The sequence below is a fragment of the Arctopsyche grandis genome, chromosome 3 (assembly GCF_051622035.1).
Source record: "Arctopsyche grandis isolate Sample6627 chromosome 3, ASM5162203v2, whole genome shotgun sequence".
NCBI classification, from domain to species: domain Eukaryota; kingdom Metazoa; phylum Arthropoda; class Insecta; order Trichoptera; family Hydropsychidae; genus Arctopsyche; species Arctopsyche grandis.
Window position 1 is genome coordinate 36,515,878 of NC_135357.1, and position 22,340 is coordinate 36,538,217.

The 22,340-nt window shown below is 45.0% G+C and overlaps 3 protein-coding genes across 3 annotated transcripts; all 3 read right to left on the reverse strand.

Annotated features, from left to right (window-relative positions):
• Window positions 1–837: 837 nt before the first annotated feature.
• LOC143909326 (histone H2B-like) lies at window positions 838–1,249 on the reverse strand. Its single transcript, XM_077427247.1, has one exon. The coding sequence runs from the start codon at window positions 1,247–1,249 to the stop codon at window positions 869–871; it is 381 nt and encodes a 126-aa protein (XP_077283373.1). The 3' UTR covers window positions 838–868.
• Window positions 1,250–10,850: 9,601 nt separating this feature from the next.
• On the reverse strand, window positions 10,851–11,187 carry LOC143909329 (histone H4). Its single transcript, XM_077427251.1, has one exon. It carries the CDS (start codon window positions 11,160–11,162, stop codon window positions 10,851–10,853), a length of 312 nt encoding a protein of 103 aa, XP_077283377.1. The 5' UTR covers window positions 11,163–11,187.
• A 356-nt stretch (window positions 11,188–11,543) lies between these two features.
• LOC143909249 (uncharacterized) lies at window positions 11,544–19,692 on the reverse strand. The gene is made up of 2 exons (XM_077427156.1): window positions 17,316–19,692; window positions 11,544–12,351 (listed from the first exon to the last, which is right to left on the reverse strand). Exon 1 carries the CDS (start codon window positions 19,690–19,692, stop codon window positions 17,758–17,760), a length of 1,935 nt encoding a protein of 644 aa, XP_077283282.1. The 3' UTR covers window positions 11,544–12,351; window positions 17,316–17,757.
• Between the last annotated feature and the right edge of the window lie 2,648 nt (window positions 19,693–22,340).

Genomic DNA, 22,340 nt, shown 5'->3' on the forward strand with positions numbered 1-22,340 from the left:
TTTTACATAAAGTTGGTTAATATTTTGACATCATCAAAAAGCAACGTTTTTTTGGAATTTGTCCGTGGTATATGTATGTACATATGCATTCTCGTGGGGGGAGGGAGTTGCTTCGCAAACTTTCATTTTCCATTTTAAAAAGGATTCAAATAAACTATGTGAGTCGTAGCATATTTCATGTCGACAATCTTATTATTGTAGTCACGAATGTGTTATTGCGGTTGGGCCAGGTTTTTCGTTAAATGAACTCTGTTTCCAATTTATCGATTAATTATTATTAGTCACATGCACACGTATTTTATTCATTTCAATAAATTAAACATTTTTCATGTTTGCCTAGTACCAAGCCGACAAGACGTACAGAAAAGGAATTGGTGTTTCGCAGGGGATCCCTGAAATTGAAGTAAAAAGTGCTTATGTTCGAAGAAGTGCAAAGTACTTTGATGTAATAGCTAAAATAATTGCGGTGGTTTATTATCATGTTGATCACAATATATGCGAAACATCAGTGGCAAATTGCAAAAAAATATTGTACACTTAAAATAAGTGAAACTAAAAGGAGGTATGTAGAAAAAGGTAACAGCACAGTGGATGCAAAAAAGAAAGATTAAAAACGTAAAGGTTAGTAAAAAAAACGCATTAGGACTGAGCAGGCATTGATATTTGATAATAGCAGGTACGAAAAAATATAGCACAACAAAAAAAGCAGGTAGTTGGGACTGCTAATCGCTAGTTGTTAAGTGCAGTAAAAAATTACCAATATGCAAATGATGAAACTGTTAATTTTACACCAAATTTTTATTTGTAAAGAGTATTGGTGGCCCTGAAAAGGGCCTTTTGATGTTCTTCAACGATAGGACGTTGGCGTCTACTTGGAGCTGGTGTATTTGGTGACGGCTTTGGTGCCTTCAGAGACGGCGTGCTTGGCCAACTCTCCTGGAAGCAGGAGACGGACTGCGGTCTGGATTTCCCGAGAAGTGATGGTGGAGCGTTTGTTGTAGTGGGCGAGACGAGAAGCCTCGGCTGCGATGTGCTCGAAGATGTCGTTGACGAAGCTGTTCATGATGCTCATCGCCTTCGACGAGATGCCGGTGTCGGGGTGCACCTGCTTCAACACCTTGTAGATGTAGATGGCGTAACTCTCCTTCCTCCTGCGCTTGTTCTTCTTCTTTCCATCCCCCTTCGTGATGTTCTTCTGGGCTTTGCCGCCAGATTTCTTCGCGGCTTTTCCACTACCATTGGGTGGCATCGTGTATCGCAGTGATCCAAAGGGATGCTGTCGATACGAGAGGACGCTTCAGAATGAATTTCTTTTTCTTTTTGGCTGCGCTTTATCGATAGTTTATAGGGTAGTGACACTCCCTTAACCTATCTATCTAACGTGTTATATGGTTAAAGTAGTTGTGGCTGCGTTTTATCGATAGTTTATAGGGAAGTGACACTCCCTTAACCTATCTATCGAACGTGTTGTATGGGATCGGACTCTCGGTGATGTTTGTGGTGCGGCTGGCGGCTGCTCGCTTGTGGAGTGTTTGTCAATCTGGAACACTAAGCAAAATTAGTGCAACATCTGTGGGATACTGTCGGGGTTAGTGTGTTAGTGGGTGGTTAACGGGTATGGACCGTTTGGAGGTGGTTGAGTCTAGTTAGTTAAATGGATGCTGGTTTTAGCCTATACCCATCTTCAGAATGTCGATGGGCCTTTGGTTAATTATTAGTTTAGTCTTGCTGAGGGAATTTATTAAGGGATTGTCTACCTTGCCGAGAGACTTGAAGTAGTTTACGGCAAGTTTGTGTACGTGTTTGTCAAGGTAGTCAATGTTAAGGTCGTTGTGAGTTATAGTGTTTCTTGTGTACCAGTCGTAGTTGCCCGCGGCACGCAAGAATTTGTTTTGTACTGTCTGTAGTCTGAGTATGGATCTGTTGGAGATGGTAGTGTGAGCCCACACGGGGCTCGCGTACGTGATTTGTGGGCGGATGATGGATTTATACAGCAAGCACTTGTTTTTAAGCGAGAGTTTGCTGTTTGGTTTGCATAGTGGGTAAAGCTTTGACGCAACTGCCCTAGCTCTACGCACCGCGTTAGTGATGTGGGGTTTCCAGGTTAATCTGCGGTCGATTATTACCCCCAGGTAGCGGGTAGACTTGGTCCAGTTGACTGGTTGGTCGTTTATAATTACTGGCATGGCTGGTTTGCACCGATATTTACGTCTGGTGAAGAATATTGCCTGACTTTTGTTCGGGTTGATTTTCATCAGCCATTTATCGTACCACGCTACCAGTTGGTCCGAGTACTTCTGGAGGGCGAGCGAAACTCCCTTGGGGCTGACGGAGCTCGCTAAAATGGCAGTGTCGTCGGCGTACTGTGCGATGTTTGTGTACCTATGTGTAGGAGTGGGTATGTCGTGTGTGTACAGGTTGAATAGCGTGGGGCCGAGGATGGAGCCTTGGGGTACCCCAGCGGAGATGCCTCGCTGGGTTGATATGTGGTCCTTGAGTTTGACCTGAAATTTCCTTTCTCTTAGGAAGGATGCGATAGATCGTATTGAGTGGGGGGTGATGTTGGCAGCAATCATTTTGTAAAGGAGGCCAGAGTGCCAAACTTTATCGAAGGCTTTGGAAATGTCTAGGAAGATTGCTCCAGTAGACATGTTGCGGTCGAAACCGTCTATAACGGTTTCAACAACTCTGTGAATCTGGTGAACGGCAGAGTGTTGGGGTCTGAAGCCAAATTGTGTTTTGGGAAGAAGGTCAATTTTTGCGATTTCGCTGTTGAGATTTGAGATTAAGATCCGTTCCAGGATCTTACTCAGTGAAGATAGCAAGCTGATGGGTCGGTAACTTGTTGCGAGGGAGGGGTTCGAGTAAGGTTTTCTGATGAGAATGACATTGGCGAGTTTCCATTGACTCGGAAAGTAGCAGATTCTGTTGGTGGCATTTAGTATGGCTGTGAGTGCAGCGATGGCTTTTTGAGGGAGTTCTTTTAGAGCTTTGTTGGAAATTCCGTCAGGGCCAGGGGCCTTTTTGGCGGCGATAGTTTTGATGATGTTTAGGACTTCAAGCGGCGAAGTGGCGACAATGGGTACTGGGGCTGGGTTTTCGAGGTAGCTGTTGACGGAGCTTTCAACCATTTGGCAAAAGTCACTTTGCAGGTTGAAGTTTGAGAGAGAGAATTGGTCCTGGAGACTGTCGGCTAGGGCTTCCGCTTTATCGGCGGTGGAGTAGACGAACTTATCTCCAACTTTGATCCTGTCGATCCTGTTGCCGTTGCTTCTGAAGATTTTTGACAGTTTCCAGAAACCGTTATGTCCGTCTTCTAGCGCTCTGAGTTTGGTATCCCAGTTGTCGTTTCGTAGTTGCCACAAGGCGTTTTTAACGTCTTGTTGAAGTCTGTTCATTCGCTGTTTGAGGATTGGGTCCTTGTTCCTTTGGAATGCCTTCCTAGCTCTATTCTTAAGGCGAATAAGATCGCGAATGTCGGGGGGTAAAGCTTGCGGGTGCAGGGGAGAGTGGGGTGTGCTGGTGGTGCTGGCTTCAAGGGCTGACTGTATTTCGTCAGTGAGTACGTTAATAGCCGAGTCTATCTCTTGGGTGGTGTGAATCGAGTGGGGGTAAGTGACGGTGTGATGAAGGAGAGTTGAGAATTTCTCCCAAGATATGGTACTGCGGAGGATGGGGTTTATAGTTACGGGGGTGTTGGTGAGTTCTAGTATGACCGGGTGATGGTCGGAAGAGAGATCATTTACTACAGTCAAGGACTGCGCACCTGGAAAATTTTGAGTTAGAACGATGTCTAAGATATCAGGTCTGCCTTTGAAGTTAGTGGGGATTCTTGTGGGTTCGTCTGGGGCCGTAACGGAGACTTTTGGGTTTGAGAGTTGGGAATAACTTAGGAGAGTTTTCCCATTTTTGTTAGTGGCTTGGCTGTTCCATCTGGAATGTTTGGCGTTAAGGTCGCCTGCGGCAATGGTGGCTTTGTTGGTGTTGAATATTTTGTCCAAGTCTGTGGTGAGTAAGTGTTGTTTTGGTGGGTTGTAAACTGCGTGGAGGATGAGTGGGGTGCCAGTGTTAGTCCAAACTTCTACCGACGTCAGTTCTATCCCTGTGGTGATCGGCCGCGGGGCCAAGTTGTGTTGAATTGTGTGTTTGATGAATATGGCCGTGCCGCCGGCGGCTTTGCCTATTCTGTCGTTTCTGTATGTGGTGTAGTTTGGGAAGTTTAGTCGATTGCCAGGTTTGAGCCAAGTTTCGTTTACTAGTGCGATATCAATGGAGTGTTGGAGCAAGAATTGCTCGAATTCGACACGCTTGCTGAGTATGCTACAAGCGTTCCAGTAAACGATCTTGAGGTATCGAGTCATTTTTGTTGTTGTTGTTTAAGTAGGGCTAGGATGGTCGACATCGTCGTCTGCATTTGGTTGAAGCTTTCAGTCGTCCAGGGTGTTACTGTTTTAGGCAGGGGGTCTGGGGTGGTGGAAATTAGAGGCGGGAAGTTTGATTGAGAATATGAGTAATGTGGGTGGTGTGGTTTTGGAGGTTGGGGGGGTGTGGGGTTTCGGGGTTGGCGGGTGCTTTTCTTGCTCTTGTTGTTAGGGTTGAGAATGCAGCCTCTTTAGCTGGAAACGTGTGCACCATTGCAACTAGTGCAGACTGGGGTAGTAATATTGGAGTCGCACTGGGTGGTCAAGTGTGAGCCTGCGCATTTAATGCATAGGGGGTCGATGTGACAGTTATAGGAGCCGTGTCCGAAGCCCTGGCAGCGGTGACACTGGGGTACAGTGTCTCCGCGACGGAGCGATTCAGTGCGAACCTGTTGTCCGAAGATGCTGGAGAGGTCGAATAGTTTTTTCCCCTCTTCATCGCGCGTGGTTTCAACCGTAAACATGGGCATGTTACATTTGTTACGTCGAGATTTCATGACGGTGGCTTTAGTGGCTTTGTAGCCAAGGTGAATTATTTCTTCGAGGACTTCAGTTTCAGTGAAGCTGGGATTAATGCCTCGAATGACAATTTTTAGAGGTTTGTCCTCTGTTAGGGGATGGGCGTAGAACTGAAACTTCTCTGTTTCAAGAAATTTCGTAATGTCTCGGTAATCGGCAATGGTAAGGGGGGTGATTTTGGCGGTGCTACTGTTGTAGACAGATTCAAACTTCAGATTTCGCCCTTTGAGTTTGCGGTATACGGTTGGGTAGTCAGCGGGCTTTTTGAGGAAAACCGGGGCTACCTTGGGTTTGGCGTTTGTGGCATTTGGAGCTGCTATGGGGGCTGCGCTCGAGCTTGATGGAGCGGGGCGAGTCGCCGGTGGTGCGGGGGTTGCGGCACGAGTTGTAGGTAGGGCGGGGATTGAGGGGGTGGGGGGTGTTGAGGATGAAGCGCTAGGGGCTGTCAATTGAGTGAGTGGTGTTGAGCGGGGGTGTGTTGTTGTTGGCGTTGGCGTGTTGAGTAGTGAAAGTCGGCGTTGTGTGTTGGCATCAATTCGCCTGATGCCAACTGGGCGAGACTTCTCCTCGACTTTGTGAGGAGTTTGAGTGTGTGGGGTAGGTGTGGACTTACCTTTGTCTTTTTTCCCCGGGCTATCCACTTGCATGGGTGAAGCGGGGCGGGGTGGGGGCGTGGTGCTACGTGGTACCGGCTGCGGGATAGACGATTCTAGACGGCGCTTCTTCACCATTGCTGGAGGAGTAGGGGGGGGCATGGCTGTGGCAGACTTCTCGGTCTGCTGTTTTGCTGGAGTCTCCTTGTCCTTCAGCTGCTGGAGTAATGCAGCCCTGTCGGCTACGAGAGCCGCTCGGTCGGTAACGAAGGCCAAGCGGTCTGCCGTATAGGCATCACGTGCTTCCTCGAAAGCACTCTCGAGGGCGGAGAGTCGCTCCTTCAGCTCATTGTTTTGAGTTCTGAGTTTTTTTATGACGGCCTTTGTTTTGTTGGAGCTGTCATTGCTGGCGTCGCTGTTGTATTCACTGTCGGAGCTCCTCCGGGAGCTCCCTTCGCTGTCCGTCGACGTCGCTACCGACATGGTTGATGCCGGTAGCGAGTTGTGACGTCAGCTAGAATGTGTAGCTGTGACGACTCGGTTGATGTTTTGGGTTCTGGCGGTTGCGACAGTATGACCGGCGCAGGTAGCTGTTGCGGCGACACGGCTGGTTTTTGCGGAGCACGACCGTTCACTGCAAGTGCGTGGGCGAGAATGTCGAATGAATGATATGGTTAAACTGCTAAAATTTCCTTGTGGTTACTTCGCCCCTCCGCGTCGACGGCAGATGTGTTCGTATTGCGCAGCTGCGTGTACGTTGCGATCGTGTTTATAAATAAAGGTGCATTGGGTGGCTTTACTGGCTTTATAGCCAAGACTGGCCAACTCGGCGAGGATTTCTGATTCGGAGTAGTTGGGGTTAATGCCTCGAATGACTAGTTTGAGTGGTTTGTCTTCCTTTAGAGGGTGGGCATAAAATTTAAATTTTTCCTCTTGGAGCAATTTGGTGATTTGGCGGTAATCATCGATGGTGCAAGGTGTGATTTTTACTCTGTTTTCAGAGTAGAGTTTCCATTTTGTTTGACTGCATGGAGTTGGATTCGGAATCGAAATCTGGTGGTGCGTATCTGTTGCAATTGTGGTTGTGTGCGTATGGTGTTGGACGGGCTCGTCATTCTATGCTTACCGTTTTTTTTTTGCTAGGTGACGTCTGGGGGGATGTAGCCATGTCCTTCGTGGTCATCATCGACTGGGTCTGCGACATGTTTGACGCGAGATTTCCCAGTTGGGCGGAGTGGGCTGCTTGGTCAGCTGCTCGTTGGGCTGCGTGAGTTGCGATTAACTTTTTGAGGGAAGCGTTTTCTTCCCTCATTTCTTGGTACGCCTTGACGAGTTTTTTAAAATCGTGTTCCGTGAATTTTTGCGTTTTAGCGCTAGTGTCACTGCCACCACGGCCATCACGCCGCACACTGGCCATCTTGTGGGTGGGTTTGTTTGTTTGTTGTGTCACTGTCACTTGTCACTTGTCACTGTCACTATCACTGTTTTGTTTATTTGGCTGTTGCTAGGACAGCTTCTCATTCCCAGAGGGACGCGTTCGGAGAGTCGAGCGGTAGTTACATCGCGGTTTCGGCGACGCAGCTGTTACGACACAGCTGTTTGTAGCGCGGGTAACGACAACGACAGCGCGGCGGGACACGTCCGAGCACTGCTTCTTTGTGGCTGCGTTTTAACGATAGTTTATAGGGTAGTGACACTCCCTTAACCTATCTATCGAACGAGTTGTATGGGATCGGACTCTCGGTGATGTTTGTGGTGCGGGCTGGCGGCTGCTCGCTTGTGGAGTGTTTGTCGATCTGGAACACTAAGCAAAATTAGTGCAACATCTGTGGGATACTGTCGGGGTTAGTGTGTTAGTGGGTGGTTAACGGGTATGGACCGTTTGGAGGTGGTTGAGTCTGGTTAGTTAAATGGATGCTAATTTTAGCCTATACCCATCTTCAGAATGTCGATGGGCCTTTGGTTAATTATTAGTTTAGTCTTGCTGAGGGAATTTATTAAGGGATTGTCTACCTTGCCGAGAGACTTGAAGTAGTTTACGGCAAGTTTGTGTACGTGTTTGTCAAGGTAGTCAATGTTTAGGTCATTGTGAATTATAGTGTTTCTTGTGTACCAGTCGTAGTTGCCCGCGGCACGCAAGAATTTGTTTTGTACTGTCTGCAGTCTGAGTATGGATCTGTTAGAGATGGTTGTGTGAGCCCACACGGGGCTCGCGTACGTGATTTGTGGGCGGATGATGGATTTATACAGCAAGCACTTGTTTTTAAGCGAGAGTTTGCTGTTTGGTTTGCATAGTGGGTAAAGCTTTGACGCAACTGCCCTAGCTCTACGCACCGCGTTAGTGATGTGGGGTTTCCAGGTTAATTTGCGGTCGATTATTACCCCCAGGTAGCGGGTAGACGTGGTCCAGTTGACTGGTTGGTCGTTTATAATTACTGGCTTGGCTGGTTTGCACCGATATTTACGTCTGGAGAAGAATATTGCCTGACTTTTGTCCGGGTTGATTTTCATCAGCCATTTATCGTACCACGCTACCAGTTGGTCCGAGTACTTCTGGAGGGCGAGCGAGACACCCTTGGGGCTGACGGAGCTCGCTAAGATGGCAGTGTCATCGGCATACTGTGCGATGTTTGTGTACCTATGTGTAGGAGTGGGTATGTCGTGTGTGTACAGGTTGAATAGCGTGGGGCCGAGGATGGAGCCTTGGGGTACCCCAGCGGAGATGCCTCGCTGGGTTGATATGTGGTCCTTGAGTTTGACCTGAAATTTCCTTTCCCTTAGGAAGGATGCGATAGATCGTATTGAGTGGGGGGTGATGTTGGCAGCAATCATTTTGTAAATGAGGCCAGAGTGCCAAACTTTATCGAAGGCTTTGGAAATGTCTAGGAAGATTGCTCCAGTTGACATGTTGCGGTCGAAGCCGTCTATCACGGTTTCAACGACTCTGTGAATCTGGTGAACGGCAGAATGTTGGGGTCTAAAGCCAAATTGTGTTTTGGGAAGAAGGTCAATTTTTGTGATCTCGCTATTGAGATTTGAGATTAAGATCCGTTCCAGGATCTTACTCAGTGAGGATAGTAAGCTGATGGGTCGGTAGCTTGTTGGGAGGGAGGGGTTCGAGTAGGGAATCCGAGCACTGCGGGCGCTGAGCGCGGACTGTATCAGTGACTTCCGAAGTAGTAGTGGGTAATATTGAGGTTGATTTTTGAGATTCTCGGACCGCGCCCAGCGGTCCGAGAATCTCGAAAAAAAAATCAGCGGTAATGGTCCGTACGCACCAAACCAACGACGATTTTGGGCCAACTTTTAAAACCAGTAGCGTACAAAATATCGAAATAAAAATTAAACAAAAAAAAAAGAAATTAAAATTAAATATCAAAATTAATTAATTAGAATGCATCCGCATCGTCACGCGGAGTGTCATTAAATGTGGAATAAATACACAATTTAAATGTTTACAACTGTTTTTACTGTCTAATATCGTTCTTAAATATTTAGATAAATGTCCAAAAGCTATTTCAAGTGTATAATTAACGTAATAAAGTAATGAGATGAAATTGAAACCACCAATCGTAACACACAGAACAGTCACTTCAGTCTTCGATACTCGACAATACAAATTATCATTTCTGCTTCGCTTAGTCCCAAAATTGCCAATTTTCTAAAAAAGTATTCAGATGAATCGATGTTTTTAAAACAACAATCGTAAATTAGGATTATATCATCTTAAAATACTAAAATTCTTTATATAATTCACGTTAGCACACGAGCAATGACAAATTCAATTTAAGAATGAGTCCACACCGTCACGTAGAGCGTCGTTAAAAATGAAATATTAATGTATTTTAATAGTTTACATCTGTAATCAATGTCGAATATTATTTTTAAACATTTTTACAATACTATAAAAGTCATCTTTAATACATTAATATGTTAATAAATGAATTAGATGATATTGAAACAAACAATCGTAACACAGATCGATCTATAATCTCTATTATCAATTGACGCCTTTAATCTTTTCCTTTATCTAAAAACATCATTTATTAATTCTTAGTGCTTATATATATAAATTATAAACTAAAATATTATTATTGAAAATTCGGAAGATTCTTTAAAAAAATTCCGATTAATGATCGATTTGACCTTACTTATATTTTAAAACAAGAGTGATTCAAATGGCGTGTAGATTTTAAATGTTTAAAATTTATCCGAGTGTCCTTCCATAATTTTCAAAAACATACTTTGTAATGAATTTCTGTGTTATTTAATTTTGAACTTGGAAATCCTAAATCACTGCTATACCATTTAATAAATGATATGAGACTTCGGAAAACAGCCAATGTTGTTAGTTATATTGGGTTACATCCAAATTTATATTCTACATACATATGTACATGGATTGATTTTATTTTGTAATATAGCCAGAAATACGCCGGCAGACGTTGTATTCTTATATAAAAAATAAATAAAAATATGATCCACTAAACCTTTCCAGGTAGCATTGAAAAAAAATCCATTGAACATGGGTCGTGTAATCCATGTCAATGTTTTTAAATACTGTTTTACACCGGAATTAGAGTCAAAACACATCTTAAAAAACTCGAAATCTTCAACCATTATTATCTAGGGTAAAAATCTAGGGTTTGTTTGTGGATTAGCTACAATATTTATACCTGCTTTTTATTGGATTTCTAAATAATTTTACTTGGAAATGATGGCGAAATTTTTAGCGTGGCGGGCTTTCAACAGAAAAGACGTCAGCACTGTAAGGGTTAATACATGTTCTTAATTGGCCAACATGCTATTTATTTATGTAAATAGTCGTTCAATGGGGGAATTAATTCCAGGAAGATAAAGAAAATTCAACGTTTTTATTGTGTTCTTTTTTAACCCACCTACATACATATGTATGTATGATGCAGAGTTTGTCGACATTCTTCGATCTTTTTATGTGACACAACTTTAAATACACGAAACTTCATCGAATAATTCGTCAAGGATCAGGAAAAGAAATAGATGCGAAGGACGCATAAACGAAATAATATGCTAAAATGAAATTGAGATGTTGTTCGTTCACCAATAAGTTAAGACAAGGTCATCATAATCCTAATGAAATAAATTTATTTACCGATATATCGCTTACAGCGTAAATGTACGCAAGGTAGTAGCTTGATAAATTTTATTAAGCGTAATCTGTAATGTAAATATCAAATATGTAGCTCAGATGAAAGTCTAGAACCGAAAACTTTGTAAATGGTTTGGTGGCCCTGAAAAGGGCCTTTTTTTTGTTTACGATGTCAATTCATTTATTTGTTTAACCGCCGAATCCGTAGAGGGTGCGACCTTGTCTCTTGAGAGCGTAGACCACGTCCATGGCAGTGACGGTTTTGCGCTTGGCGTGCTCGGTGTAGGTGACGGCATCCCTGATCACGTTTTCTAGGAACACCTTGAGAACGCCTCGGGTCTCTTCGTAGATCAGACCCGAGATACGCTTGACTCCTCCACGGCGGGCGAGACGTCTGATGGCGGGTTTGGTGATGCCCTGGATGTTGTCTCGCAACACCTTCCTGTGACGTTTAGCGCCTCCTTTTCCCAACCCCTTTCCTCCCTTTCCGCGACCAGTCATCTTGAATCAGTGAAGTGTCGGTCGAACGAGAGTGAGAGCTAGACAGACGTCCGAACAGGACGAACTCTGGCGAGCGAATGAGTCTCAAGTAGAAGTGGGTAATATTTTATAGATAGTTCCATGGAGTTTACTCCATGCCTATCGATCTAGCGAATTATCTGGGATCCGATTCGCGGTGATGTTGTGGTGCGGGCTGGCGGCTGCTCGCATTGCTGATTTGGATGGCTAGAACACTAAGCATAGGTTAGTGCATTAACTATGGGATACTGTTACGGTTAGTATGGTTAGTTTTATATTTAGAGGCTATAGTATTATGTTAGTGGCTTGGTTAACTTAACTTATGGTTACTGTTGTCATAATATATGGAAAAGACTTCGATAATGGTTTGATGTAGTTTATTGAAATGTAAAATTTGCACGTGGTGGTTCAGCGGAGCGTACGGAACACAAGTTGTCCGTACGCCGTCTGCTCGCTGACTCTGTCGACCGTCGCGTATTTCCGCTTGGGCCGACACTAATGCCAACTCGTCAATAATGCCAATCGACAATCAGTTAATAAGACTGTTTGCCACACGTCATTACAAAGTCGGAACATAGTCCCACATAGGAAAACTGTTGAACAATACAGTTATTCTACAGAGTTACAGCATTACTGACGAGTCGTTTACAATAAATCATAGCTCTTAAAATAATTAAATAGAGGGTGAATAATGAAACCTTTGCCTCATCCAGTGTGAGGATAAAATCAATTTATTGGTTCAGTAATATTTCAACTTATAGGTATACCTCTGGTGAATGTTGTTTCTATTTACATTAAAATTTTTGAAATCTCCTTTGAAGCTGTGAATAAGCATTACAAGATAAGTTTACTTTAAAGAAGAGAGAGTGGACTGTATATGGTTTAAAACTTAAGCATTCCTCATCTTGATGTTAACTTAGACAATACAATGTTGACACTGTTACAGTTGTCAAGACAGATCAGCTATTACCGATCAACTAAACTTGATTAGTGAGTGTAATGCTCCTAAGTTAACTTGATTTCATCAACAAGTAGCACAAACATTGCTAAATTAAAAGTAAATTGGAAAGTCATTCATTCATTCCTACAAGCAGGAAATGAAGGCGAACTATGATTATAGATGTCTCTACGTTAAACATCGAAATGTTCAGTATTATAATATTTACTTATTCTATTGTAACGTGGGGTGAAGTGGGTGGCTTTGACTGAACAGGGAAAGACCAGCAGAGATGGGAGTCTAAAGGAAACGACAGTTCTCAGAGAAAGCTGTGGTCCGACTCGACTTCCGAAGGAAAGGGCGCTTCTTTTATAGCTGAGAAAGTAGCGGTACTTTCTCCCACTCCCCAGCATCCGAGGGCGGGGGTAGTTTCCCCCCACTCCTTCGGCTGCGGGGGCGTACGTTACACTGCCCTCTCCTTCAGGATCGGTCGTCTCGAGCGATTTATTAATGTACAAAAGCATATACAAACAAATACAAGGAAATACAATAAATAAACAAATACAAGGAAATACAATACGGGGTTTTAATTTTAGATCGGATCCGGTGTTGCGAGGTATCGCGCTAATCTGTTGACGTGTACCACCAGATACCGGGAGTTCCCTGTTTCCCGGCGGATCCGATAGACAACGTCGCTGATCCTCTTAATAATCCGGAACGGACCTTCCCAAGGGGATTGGAGTTTAAGGGTGCGACCGGGCTTCTTGGCTGGGTTGTGCAACCAAACGCGATCGCCCTCTTCGTATCGTGGTTCCCAGATCCTCCCGTCGTAAGCCGCTTTCATTCTTTTATGCGTCTTCTGGAGGTGTTTCCGAGCGAATTTGTGCGTTTCCGCCATCCCTTCTATGAGATTTTGGACGTATTTGTGGGCTGATTGCTCGGGTATACTGTCCGGGGGTCCGCCGTAGATAAGTTGGGGCGGAAGGCGCATTTCCCTGCCGAACATCATCAGGGCTGGCGACTCTCCTGTCGCGTCGTGTGGGGTTGAGCGGTAAGCCATGAGGAACGGGGACAGCATCGTGTCCCAGTCTCGTTCTGCCTCCTCGTCGTAGTAGGACAGGAATTTCCGGAGGTATCCCAGTAGAGTGCGGTTTAACCTCTCGATCATCCCGTCCGACTGAAGGTGGTAAGGGGTCGTCCGAGTTTTGCAGATGCCCAATTTATCTAGCGTTTCGGCAAAGACTCGGGCTTCAAAATTACGGCCTTGATCGGAGTGCAGTTCTCGAGGTGTGCCCAGTTTGGCGAAGACATGGGTTACTAGGGCTTCCGCTACCGTTTCCGCCTCTTGGTCCGGTAAGGGAATGGCTTCTGGCCACTTTGTGAAGTAATCAGCGGCCACTAGCACGTAACGGTTCCCCCTATTGGTAACCGGTAGCGGTCCCAATATGTCGATCGCCATTCGGTCCATCGGTGCCCCTGACACGTATTGCCGCATGGCCGCCCTGTTCCTCGTATGTGGTCCGTTTTGCGCTGCACACCTGGGGCATTTTTCGCACCATTTTATAACGTCGGGGCGGCATGTTGGCCAGTAGTATCGGCGGCGGACATTCTTTAGCGTTTTATTGACGCCGAAGTGTCCGCCAGTCGGGGAACTGTGCATCTCCCATAGGATTTCATTTGTGTGGCTCTCGGGAATGACCAATTGCAGGATCTGACGCTCGCCGTTTGGGCTTTCCCATCGCCGGAAGAGCTGACCCTGGTCGACAGTTAGTGCGTCCCACTGGGCCCATAGAATCCGAACTTCGGGTTCTTCTGCCGAAACTTCTTCCCACAGTGGTCGTCTCCCGGACTCTTTCCATGCGATGAAGCGTGAGATTGTGGAGTCGGTGGCCTGGGGACTTTGTAGGTTCCCTAGAGTGACGAGTTTGGCTTCGGGTGCTATTTGCTCACTCTCTATTTTCGCGCATTTCGGGCAGTCTGGGTCACATGGACGTCTAGAGAGGGCGTCGGCGTTGCCGTGTTTCTTCCCTGCTCGATGCTGTACGTCCATGTGGTACTGTCCCAGTCGTTGCAACCAGCGGGCCCATTGACCTTCAGGTTTTCTGAAGCTGCGGAGCCACGTCAGTGCGGCGTGATCGGTTCGGAGTGTGAAGGGGCTTCCGTACAGGTAGTGGTGGAAGTGCTCTACTGCGTCGACGATGGCGAGCAGCTCTTTCCGGGTGACGCAGTAGTTCCGTTCCGGTGCCTTCAAGGTGCGACTATAGTACCCGATCACCTTCTCCTCGCCGTCTTGAACTTGGGAGAGCACGGCTCCGATGGCATGTTGACTGGCATCCGCGTCCAGAATATAGATTCCCTCGGGTCGGGGGAATGCCATTGTTTCCGCATTTGTCAGAGCGTTTTTGAGGGCATTGAAGGCATGCTCACAGTCTTGGTCCCACGTGAAGACTGTTTTCTCCTCCGTGAGACGATGCAGTGGTTTCGCCGTTTGCGCAAACCCTTGCACAAACCTCCGGTAATAGGTGCAGAGGCCTAAGAAGCTGCGGAGTTGTGCCTTCGATTTGGGGGTGGGCCACTCTCTCACGGCTTTTGTCTTCTCTGGATCCGTGCAGACGCCGTGGGAGCTGATTTTATGGCCAAGGAAGCAGACCTCATTCCTAAACAGCTGGCACTTCCGCGTATTTATTTTGAGTCCGACCGCAAGTAGGCGTTTGAGGACCGTCTGGATGTGTTCCAAGTGGGCCTCTGGGGTCGGACTATATATGATGATGTCGTCGAGATATACCAAGGTTGATCCGGTCAGGTTGCCGAGAATGTCTTCCATTAGCCGGGAGAATGTGGCAGGCGCGTTGCAGAGGCCGAAAGGCATGACACGGAATTGGAACAGACCAAATTCAGTGGTAAAGGCGGTTTTTGGTCGGTCTTTCTCTTCGACTGGGACTTGCCAAAAACCACTCTGCAGGTCCAACGTCGAGAAAAATTTGGCACCCGCGAGTCTGTCCAGAACGTCGTCCATTCGTGGCATCGGGAACGAATCTTTCGTTGTCACGGCGTTTAACCGACGATAGTCAACGCAGAGGCGCAACTCGCCGGTCTTTTTCGTGACCAATACGATGGGGGAGGCCCAGGGACCGGCTGCTGGTTCGATGATTTGTCTTGTCAGCAAGTCGTTGATGAGGGACCGTACCTCTGTCTTCTTGTGCAGCGGTATTCTGCGATGGGCCTGTTTGATGGGGGCGGCGTCGCCGCTATTTATTCGATGGCTCCCTTTATGGACTTGGCTTAAGTCCCGTTCGCTTTGGGCGAAGGCTTGTCGATGCTGGAGGAGGGAGTTGACGATCGTCGACCGTTTTCCAGGTGGTAGGTCGATGATAGCAGCGTCCAGTTGGCGGGGCAGGTCGTCTTGTCGCTTTCCGTTCAGTTCGTGTCTTTTTATTTCCTGACACGAATGGACTGAACTTACTGGTCGATGGGGCGCAATTTCGTTCCGGAAAGTGACCCTTGTCGTGGTTCCTCCCAGTTCGACGATCGTATTGAGGTGGCGCAGGAGATCCATCCCCATGATGACCTCTGAGGAGAAATCAGTGACGGCAAATTTCCATCTCGCTTGTGTGCCTTTAATTGCCAACGTAGTCTCGGCCCATACGTAGATCGCTACGTGTCGACCGTCTGCGACTCGTATTCTTTCCCTTTTGTCGTTCACCCTTTTTCTATGTTCGCGGGGAATTTTGGCGAACAGTTTGCTGGAGATAACGGAGACGCTTGCCCCGGTATCCAACAGTACCCTACATGGTACTCCTCCGATCTCGCCTTCGGTGTCCAATACGAAAGGTGAGTCGCCGACGCTCCCTAACACTGGGACGGGCTTTTCTTCATTTTCGATGATCAGTCCTGCCCGTGTGGAACTGACCATTATTCTTTTCCCGACTGGGATCGCACCTCTTCCTCGTCGGAGGCGTTCTCGACTGCCCGTACCTTCGGACAGTTCCGCCCGCGACATTGTGGGCTTCCGCAGTTTCGGCAGTTCCTTTGCCCTTGCCAGGGCGGTCTGTTGCCGTTACGGCCCTCCGCTTGCCAGGGAGGTCTGCTGGCGTTTCGAGCTGCGGTATTGAAGTGAGGCTGGTGGTCTTGGGCTGGTCTGTTGGCCGCCCCCCTCCCTTGACTCCTCAGCCGTTTCGCATCCCTCGCGTGTTTTGCGAGCCGTAACAGCTCCTGCAGTGGGGTCTTCGGATCTGCGGTGAAGACGGCAGCGCGGATATCCTCGTCGTGAAACGACAATATGAGGAGTATCTTGTCCAGGACGTCCAACGGGATAGGCTCTGGAAAGGCCTCCATCCTTTTTCGACGGATGTCCGCGAACCGAGCTTCTATGTCGTCGTTGTTGCGGATCGACGGGGAAATTAGGTCACGGAATGCGTCGTACGGGTGTGGCGAAGATTTGAAGCGCTTCACCAGCCTCTCCCTCAGCTCCTCGTACGCTTCGTACGCTTCTTTCGGTACTTCGTCGATGAGGAATATTCTCGCTTGACCTCGTAGAGCGAGAATGAGTGAGTTTGCCGTCGGTTCGCAGCGTAGGGCTCGTGACACGATTTCAAATTCGCGGATGAATCGTTCTACGTCGCCCGTTCCGTCGAAAACAGGAAGCTCGGTCGGTTGCTTGTGGATGGTGCTTCCTAGCATGGGGTCGGTGACAGGTCGTGGAGTAGCGTCGTTTCTGCATACTGATGACGAGGGACTCAGTGTGCTCGCCGGAACCGCTGGGACCCTCGTTGAAGGGCTTGCCGGAATCGCTGGCGTGCGTGTTGTGGTGTCCCTCTCGAGAAGCGCGACGAGTCGCGCCATCTGCTCCTCCAGACGTTCCACACGTGATGGATCGTCCAACTGGTGAGGAGATGCCTGTCTCCTTTTTGGGGGCATCTTTGCGTGGTGTATTCCTTTTGCGGCTCAGGTCAAACACTTCTGACACCAGTGTAACGTGGGGTGAAGTGGGTGGCTTTGACTGAACAGGGAAAGACCAGCAGAGATGGGAGTCTAAAGGAAACGACAGTTCTCAGAGAAAGCTGTGGTCCGACTCGACTTCCGAAGGAAAGGGCGCTTCTTTTATAGCTGAGAAAGTAGCGGTACTTTCTCCCACTCCCCAGCATCCGAGGGCGGGGGTAGTTTCCCCCCACTCCTTCGGCTGCGGGGGCGTACGTTACACTATGATTCACATAAATACTATAAACAGTAAGAGTTAACTTATGTTTTCATAACAAGAAACATAAGACCTGCGGATGACTCCCGGCAGGTTATAATTAAGTAGACATGAAATAATTTAAGATGCTCCATTAAGTGTGGCTTGGAGACTAACATTAACAAATCATGAATCTAATTTTAACTGTCAAATTTGAACAGTTTATTTTAAACTCGGATATAATCCTTCCGAGTGATGACATGAGACAAGTCTTATATTATAAAGACAAAATGATTAGATTAAATTCGGAGATATATACTGCCGAATGTTAAAATGAAAATAGCTTAAATTATACACACAACACAATTAAAGTGAATTACGGAGTACTACTATTAACATTGAATGATTTAAACTCATGATTACATCTAATACATAATATGAGTTGGGGGTAGTGTCTTCGGGTTAAACTAAGCTACCGAAGTTGACGGAATTGAAGCTGCTGTTTCTCCTCCCTCTTGCTGATCTTCCTTCCTGTCAAGTGGTCCTTGTGGTAGAATCGGCAATGGCGCCACTAGATGACTGGACCGACGAAACTCTCCGCTGGCAGTAAAGACGTCGACGACTCGAACTCTGCCATCTGGTCCGGGATACAATTTAGTGACTCGACCCAAGACCCATCGGGTTGGCAGCATGTGTTCCTCCTTTAACAGGACCATTTGACCCACACTCAGATTGTTGCTCGAGTCCTTCTTCCATTTGTGTCGTAACTGCAAAGAATGTAAATATTCCGCCGACCAACGTTTCCAAAATGCTGCTGTGGTCAATTGTATCTGAAGCAGATTGGCATGGACATTAGTGTTATATTTAACCTCCATTGGAAGAGCGAGTAAGGATCTGCCAATTAAGAAATGTCCAGGTGTGAGGGGTAAAAGGTCTAGTGGATCCGAAGACAAGGGACTAAGAGGACGGGAATTCATGCAAGCTTCTATTTGAGTCAATACCGTACAAAATGATTCGAAATTTAAGGTGGTGGCCTTTAACACCTTGTTTAAATGAATCTTCATGGATTTAACCGCTGCTTCCCACAGCCCTCCCATGTGAGGCGCCCTTGGCGGGTTAAACTTCCAACGAATCCCTTCGGAGGCTACATACCGTAGTAGCTTCTCCTCATGAGGACGTTCGTAAATTAATTTTACTAAATTAACGAGTTCACGACTTGCACCGACAAAATTAGTAGCATTGTCGGAATATATCGTATTGGGCCTGCCACGTCTGGCTACGAATCTTCTTAAACAATTTAAGAAATTTGAACTCGTTAAGTCTCCGACAAGTTCCAAGTGAACTGCCTTACTGGAAAAACACACAAAGACACAAACGTAACCCTTAATTATCTTAGAATTCTTATTGCAACCACTCTTCACAGGAAAAGGTCCTGCGAAATCTATCCCCACATGACTGAAAGGAAAATTCGCAGTGGTACGTTCAAGCGGGAGTAATCCCATTAATCTATTGTGTGACAGTGGTTTATTTCTGAAACAAATGACACATGAACGCACCACTCCTTTGACAGTATTATGTCCGGCCAATGGCCAATAGGTCTGCCGCAATAACGACAGTAAGGCTTGAGTACCCAAGTGAATATATTTCAAGTGCGCATCTCGGACAATCATGTGTGTAAGTTTATGCTTATTTGACAAGATAATGGGTGACGTTGATAGAGTTGTTCCCAGAGGAAGTCTACTTCCAACACAAATTAAATTCTCGTGGAATAGAGGGGACAATTTAGCTAATTTACTGCTACTGGGAATTGGATGTCCCTTGCTCAGCAAACGATATTCCAATGGAAATGATTCCATTTGCGATAACCTTATCAAATTATTTAAAGCATCTTTTAATTCTAAAGCGGACGGTTCGTTATTTTCTTTAACGTTTAATTGTTTATTCCTTAGTGGCCGACGAACATATGATAAAACTCGAAGGAGTCTTGGAAGATGAGAATGTTTATCTATCCAATTATTTTCCCTCACAAGGGTAGCGTTAGTGACTACCCTTCTCTCTGGAAGATCTATTGTGATCTCAGGAGGTCTTCGAGGCCATCGTGATTCGTCTAATTTCAACCAACTAGGGCCGTCCCACCATAACGAATTATGATTTAATTCTGATGGTTGAGTCCCTCGAGAAATTAAATCTGCTGGATTGTCTGTAGAGGAGACATGGTACCACTCAATGGGTTGAGATATTGATTGGATTTCGGCCACTCGATTGGCAACGAAGGTGGTCCATTTACATGACTCTCCTCTAATCCAATGCAATGCGACGGTTGAATCCGTCCAATAATATTTTTCATTAATATGAATTGTTAATTGGTCTATTGTTGACTTCATTAACTTTGATAATAACATAGCGGAGCACAGCTCTAAACGCGGAATAGTTACAAAATTGAGCGGAGCGACTCTCGAACGAGAACACACAAGATGACATTTGGAATTTCCCAATTGATCAGTACATTTTACATAAATACAAGCACCATAAGCTTTCTCGGATGCGTCACAAAATCCGTGTGCCTGTATATTAATGACATTATTTAGTATTATCAATCTAGGAATTTTATAAAATTTCATGACTGTATTGGATAATTGACAATCTTTCCATTTTTTGAAGATTGTCTGAGGAATGAATTCATCCCAACCAATGGTTTGTTGCCAGACAGATTGCATTAATATCTTATAATTAATTAACAATGGAGATAATAGTCCTAATGGGTCGAAGATCTGACTAATTACTGATAAAAAGTTTCTTTTTGTTATATTTTCAGTCTCGACTTCGGTTTGAACCTTAAATACAAAAACGTCTTCCCGCGGTTTCCAAAATAAACCTAAAGTTTTGTGTGATTCGTTAGAGAAGTTAAAATCTGAACAATCGTCAGCTTTAACATCCGTGATTATATCGGAGTTGTTCGATGTCCATTTGCTTAAGGGCATACCGGCTGATAATAATATGGTTTCCAGTTGAACCTTTAATAATTTACCAGCTTCAATAGTATTAGTTCCCGTGAGCAAATCATCAACATAAAAATCACGTTCGATCACTTTACTAGCGATGGGATATTTGTTTCTATTCTCCTCTGCTAACTGATTTAGACATCTAGTAGCTAAAAATGGGGCTGAAGCAGTTCCGAATGTTACTGTATTAAGCTTGTAATGCTTGAATTTACTCTGGGGATCTGTTCGCCAAATGATTCGTTGTACATTTTTATTTTTCTCTGCTATTTGAATCTGTCGGTACATCTGCTTAATATCCGCAGTAATCACGTATTTATGGAGTCGAAAGTTGAGTAGTAAACTTAACAAATCTGATTGGACACTAGGTCCCACCATCAAAATATTATTTAGTGAGATATTAGACGTTGTCTTTGCGGACGCATCAAAAACTACACGATATTTAGTGGTAAGGCTAGACTCCTTAACCACGACGTGATGAGGTAAATAACAATGAACCTCATGTGCCTCCGGAGGTTCACACTCTGACATATGTCCTAAATTTATGTACTCTTCTAAAACTTTATTGTATTCCATTTTTAAATTATTATTGGCTAAAAAACGTCTTTCCAAAGTTTTGTGTCTTTTCTCCGCAATGTGCAATGAACTTCCTAATACTACCGGGGAATTTTTATATGGTAAAGCTACACAAAATCTACCGTTTTTATCTCGTGATGTGTGTGCTTGGAAATGTTCCTCACATCTTTTCTCCTCAAGAGATTGATGTTTTACCATAGGAACCTGGTCGATCATCCAAAAGTTTTGAATGTGACTGTCTAATTGACTTAAGCCTATGTGGCTCTTCCCTGGAGCATTATTTACTTCGGGATATGGACCAACTATTGTCCATCCGAATTCGGTATCCTTTAAGATAGGCATACCTTTTCCTAACTGGATGGTTCCTGCTTTCATAGCATGAACGCAAATCTCGGCGCCGAGCAATAAATCGATTGGCGTCGGTTTATTCCAAAGGGGATCTGATAACTTGATTCCCGCTGGTATTGAAATTAACTGTTGATCCAGTTTCACAGTTGGAATTTCGCCAGTAATTTCTGGTAATACCAAACACAACACTTTGGTTGAGTAATTAGTGGTTGAAGACCTTATGGTCACCTTGGTGATGTGACGAATGCTACTTTCTTGATTAGCGATACCTACAATTTTTTGAGAGATTTTCTCTAATTTGAAGTTATTCTTCTTAGCGAAAGATGTGGTAACATAGTTGACTTGTGAGCCGGAATCTAATAATGTGCGACCCTTAACGACCGTTCCATTGGACGTTATAATGTCTACTTGTACCGTCGGTAAAATTATCTCCCTTTGAGAGAAATGAGTAGAATGAGCATTAATTGACTTCCTTCCCGTATTATTGGAACTAAATGTATCGTCCTGATGCAACAAAGTATGATGGTTTTGTTTGCACCTTAAGCAATTATAGTTAGACTTGCAATTTGTTATCTTATGCGATGAATTTAAACATTTAAAACACATGTTATTAGATTTAACGAATTCATTTCTTTCCATACTGGATTTTGCTTTGAATTTATCACATTTGCCTATGAAATGATTATTTCGACAGAATGCGCATGCGTTTACCTTGCTTGATGGGTTTTTGTTCGCGACATGAGTTCTCATGATTCTTTGACGACTATGAGGGAATTCCTTCACCGTAGTTACAGATGCAGTAGATTGTAATACATTACATCTATTCTGCAAGAATGTCTCTAAACTTTCATATGGTGGCATTTCTCTGCTAACCAGCGATATTTCCCAGTCTCTTACTAGATTAAAAGGTAATTTCCTTAGAACTAAACATGTTACCCATGGATCTAAAATTTCTCTCGCGTAACCCAACGATTCAATGTTTTTAATACACACTGTTACCTGATTCAATAGATTTCTCAATTCGATATGTGATTCTCTTGTGATTAATTTTAAGTCACAAAGTGAATTAATCCTAGTTTTGAGATTAAGTCTTGGTAAATTATATTGCTTGTCTAAAATACTCCAAG

Coding starts and splice junctions, on each gene's coding strand:
- LOC143909249 (XM_077427156.1), bottom strand. CDS start 19,692: ATGTTATTATCAAAGTTAATGAAGTCAACAATAGACCAATTAACAATT.
- LOC143909326 (XM_077427247.1), bottom strand. CDS start 1,249: ATGCCACCCAATGGTAGTGGAAAAGCCGCGAAGAAATCTGGCGGCAAA.
- LOC143909329 (XM_077427251.1), bottom strand. CDS start 11,162: ATGACTGGTCGCGGAAAGGGAGGAAAGGGGTTGGGAAAAGGAGGCGCT.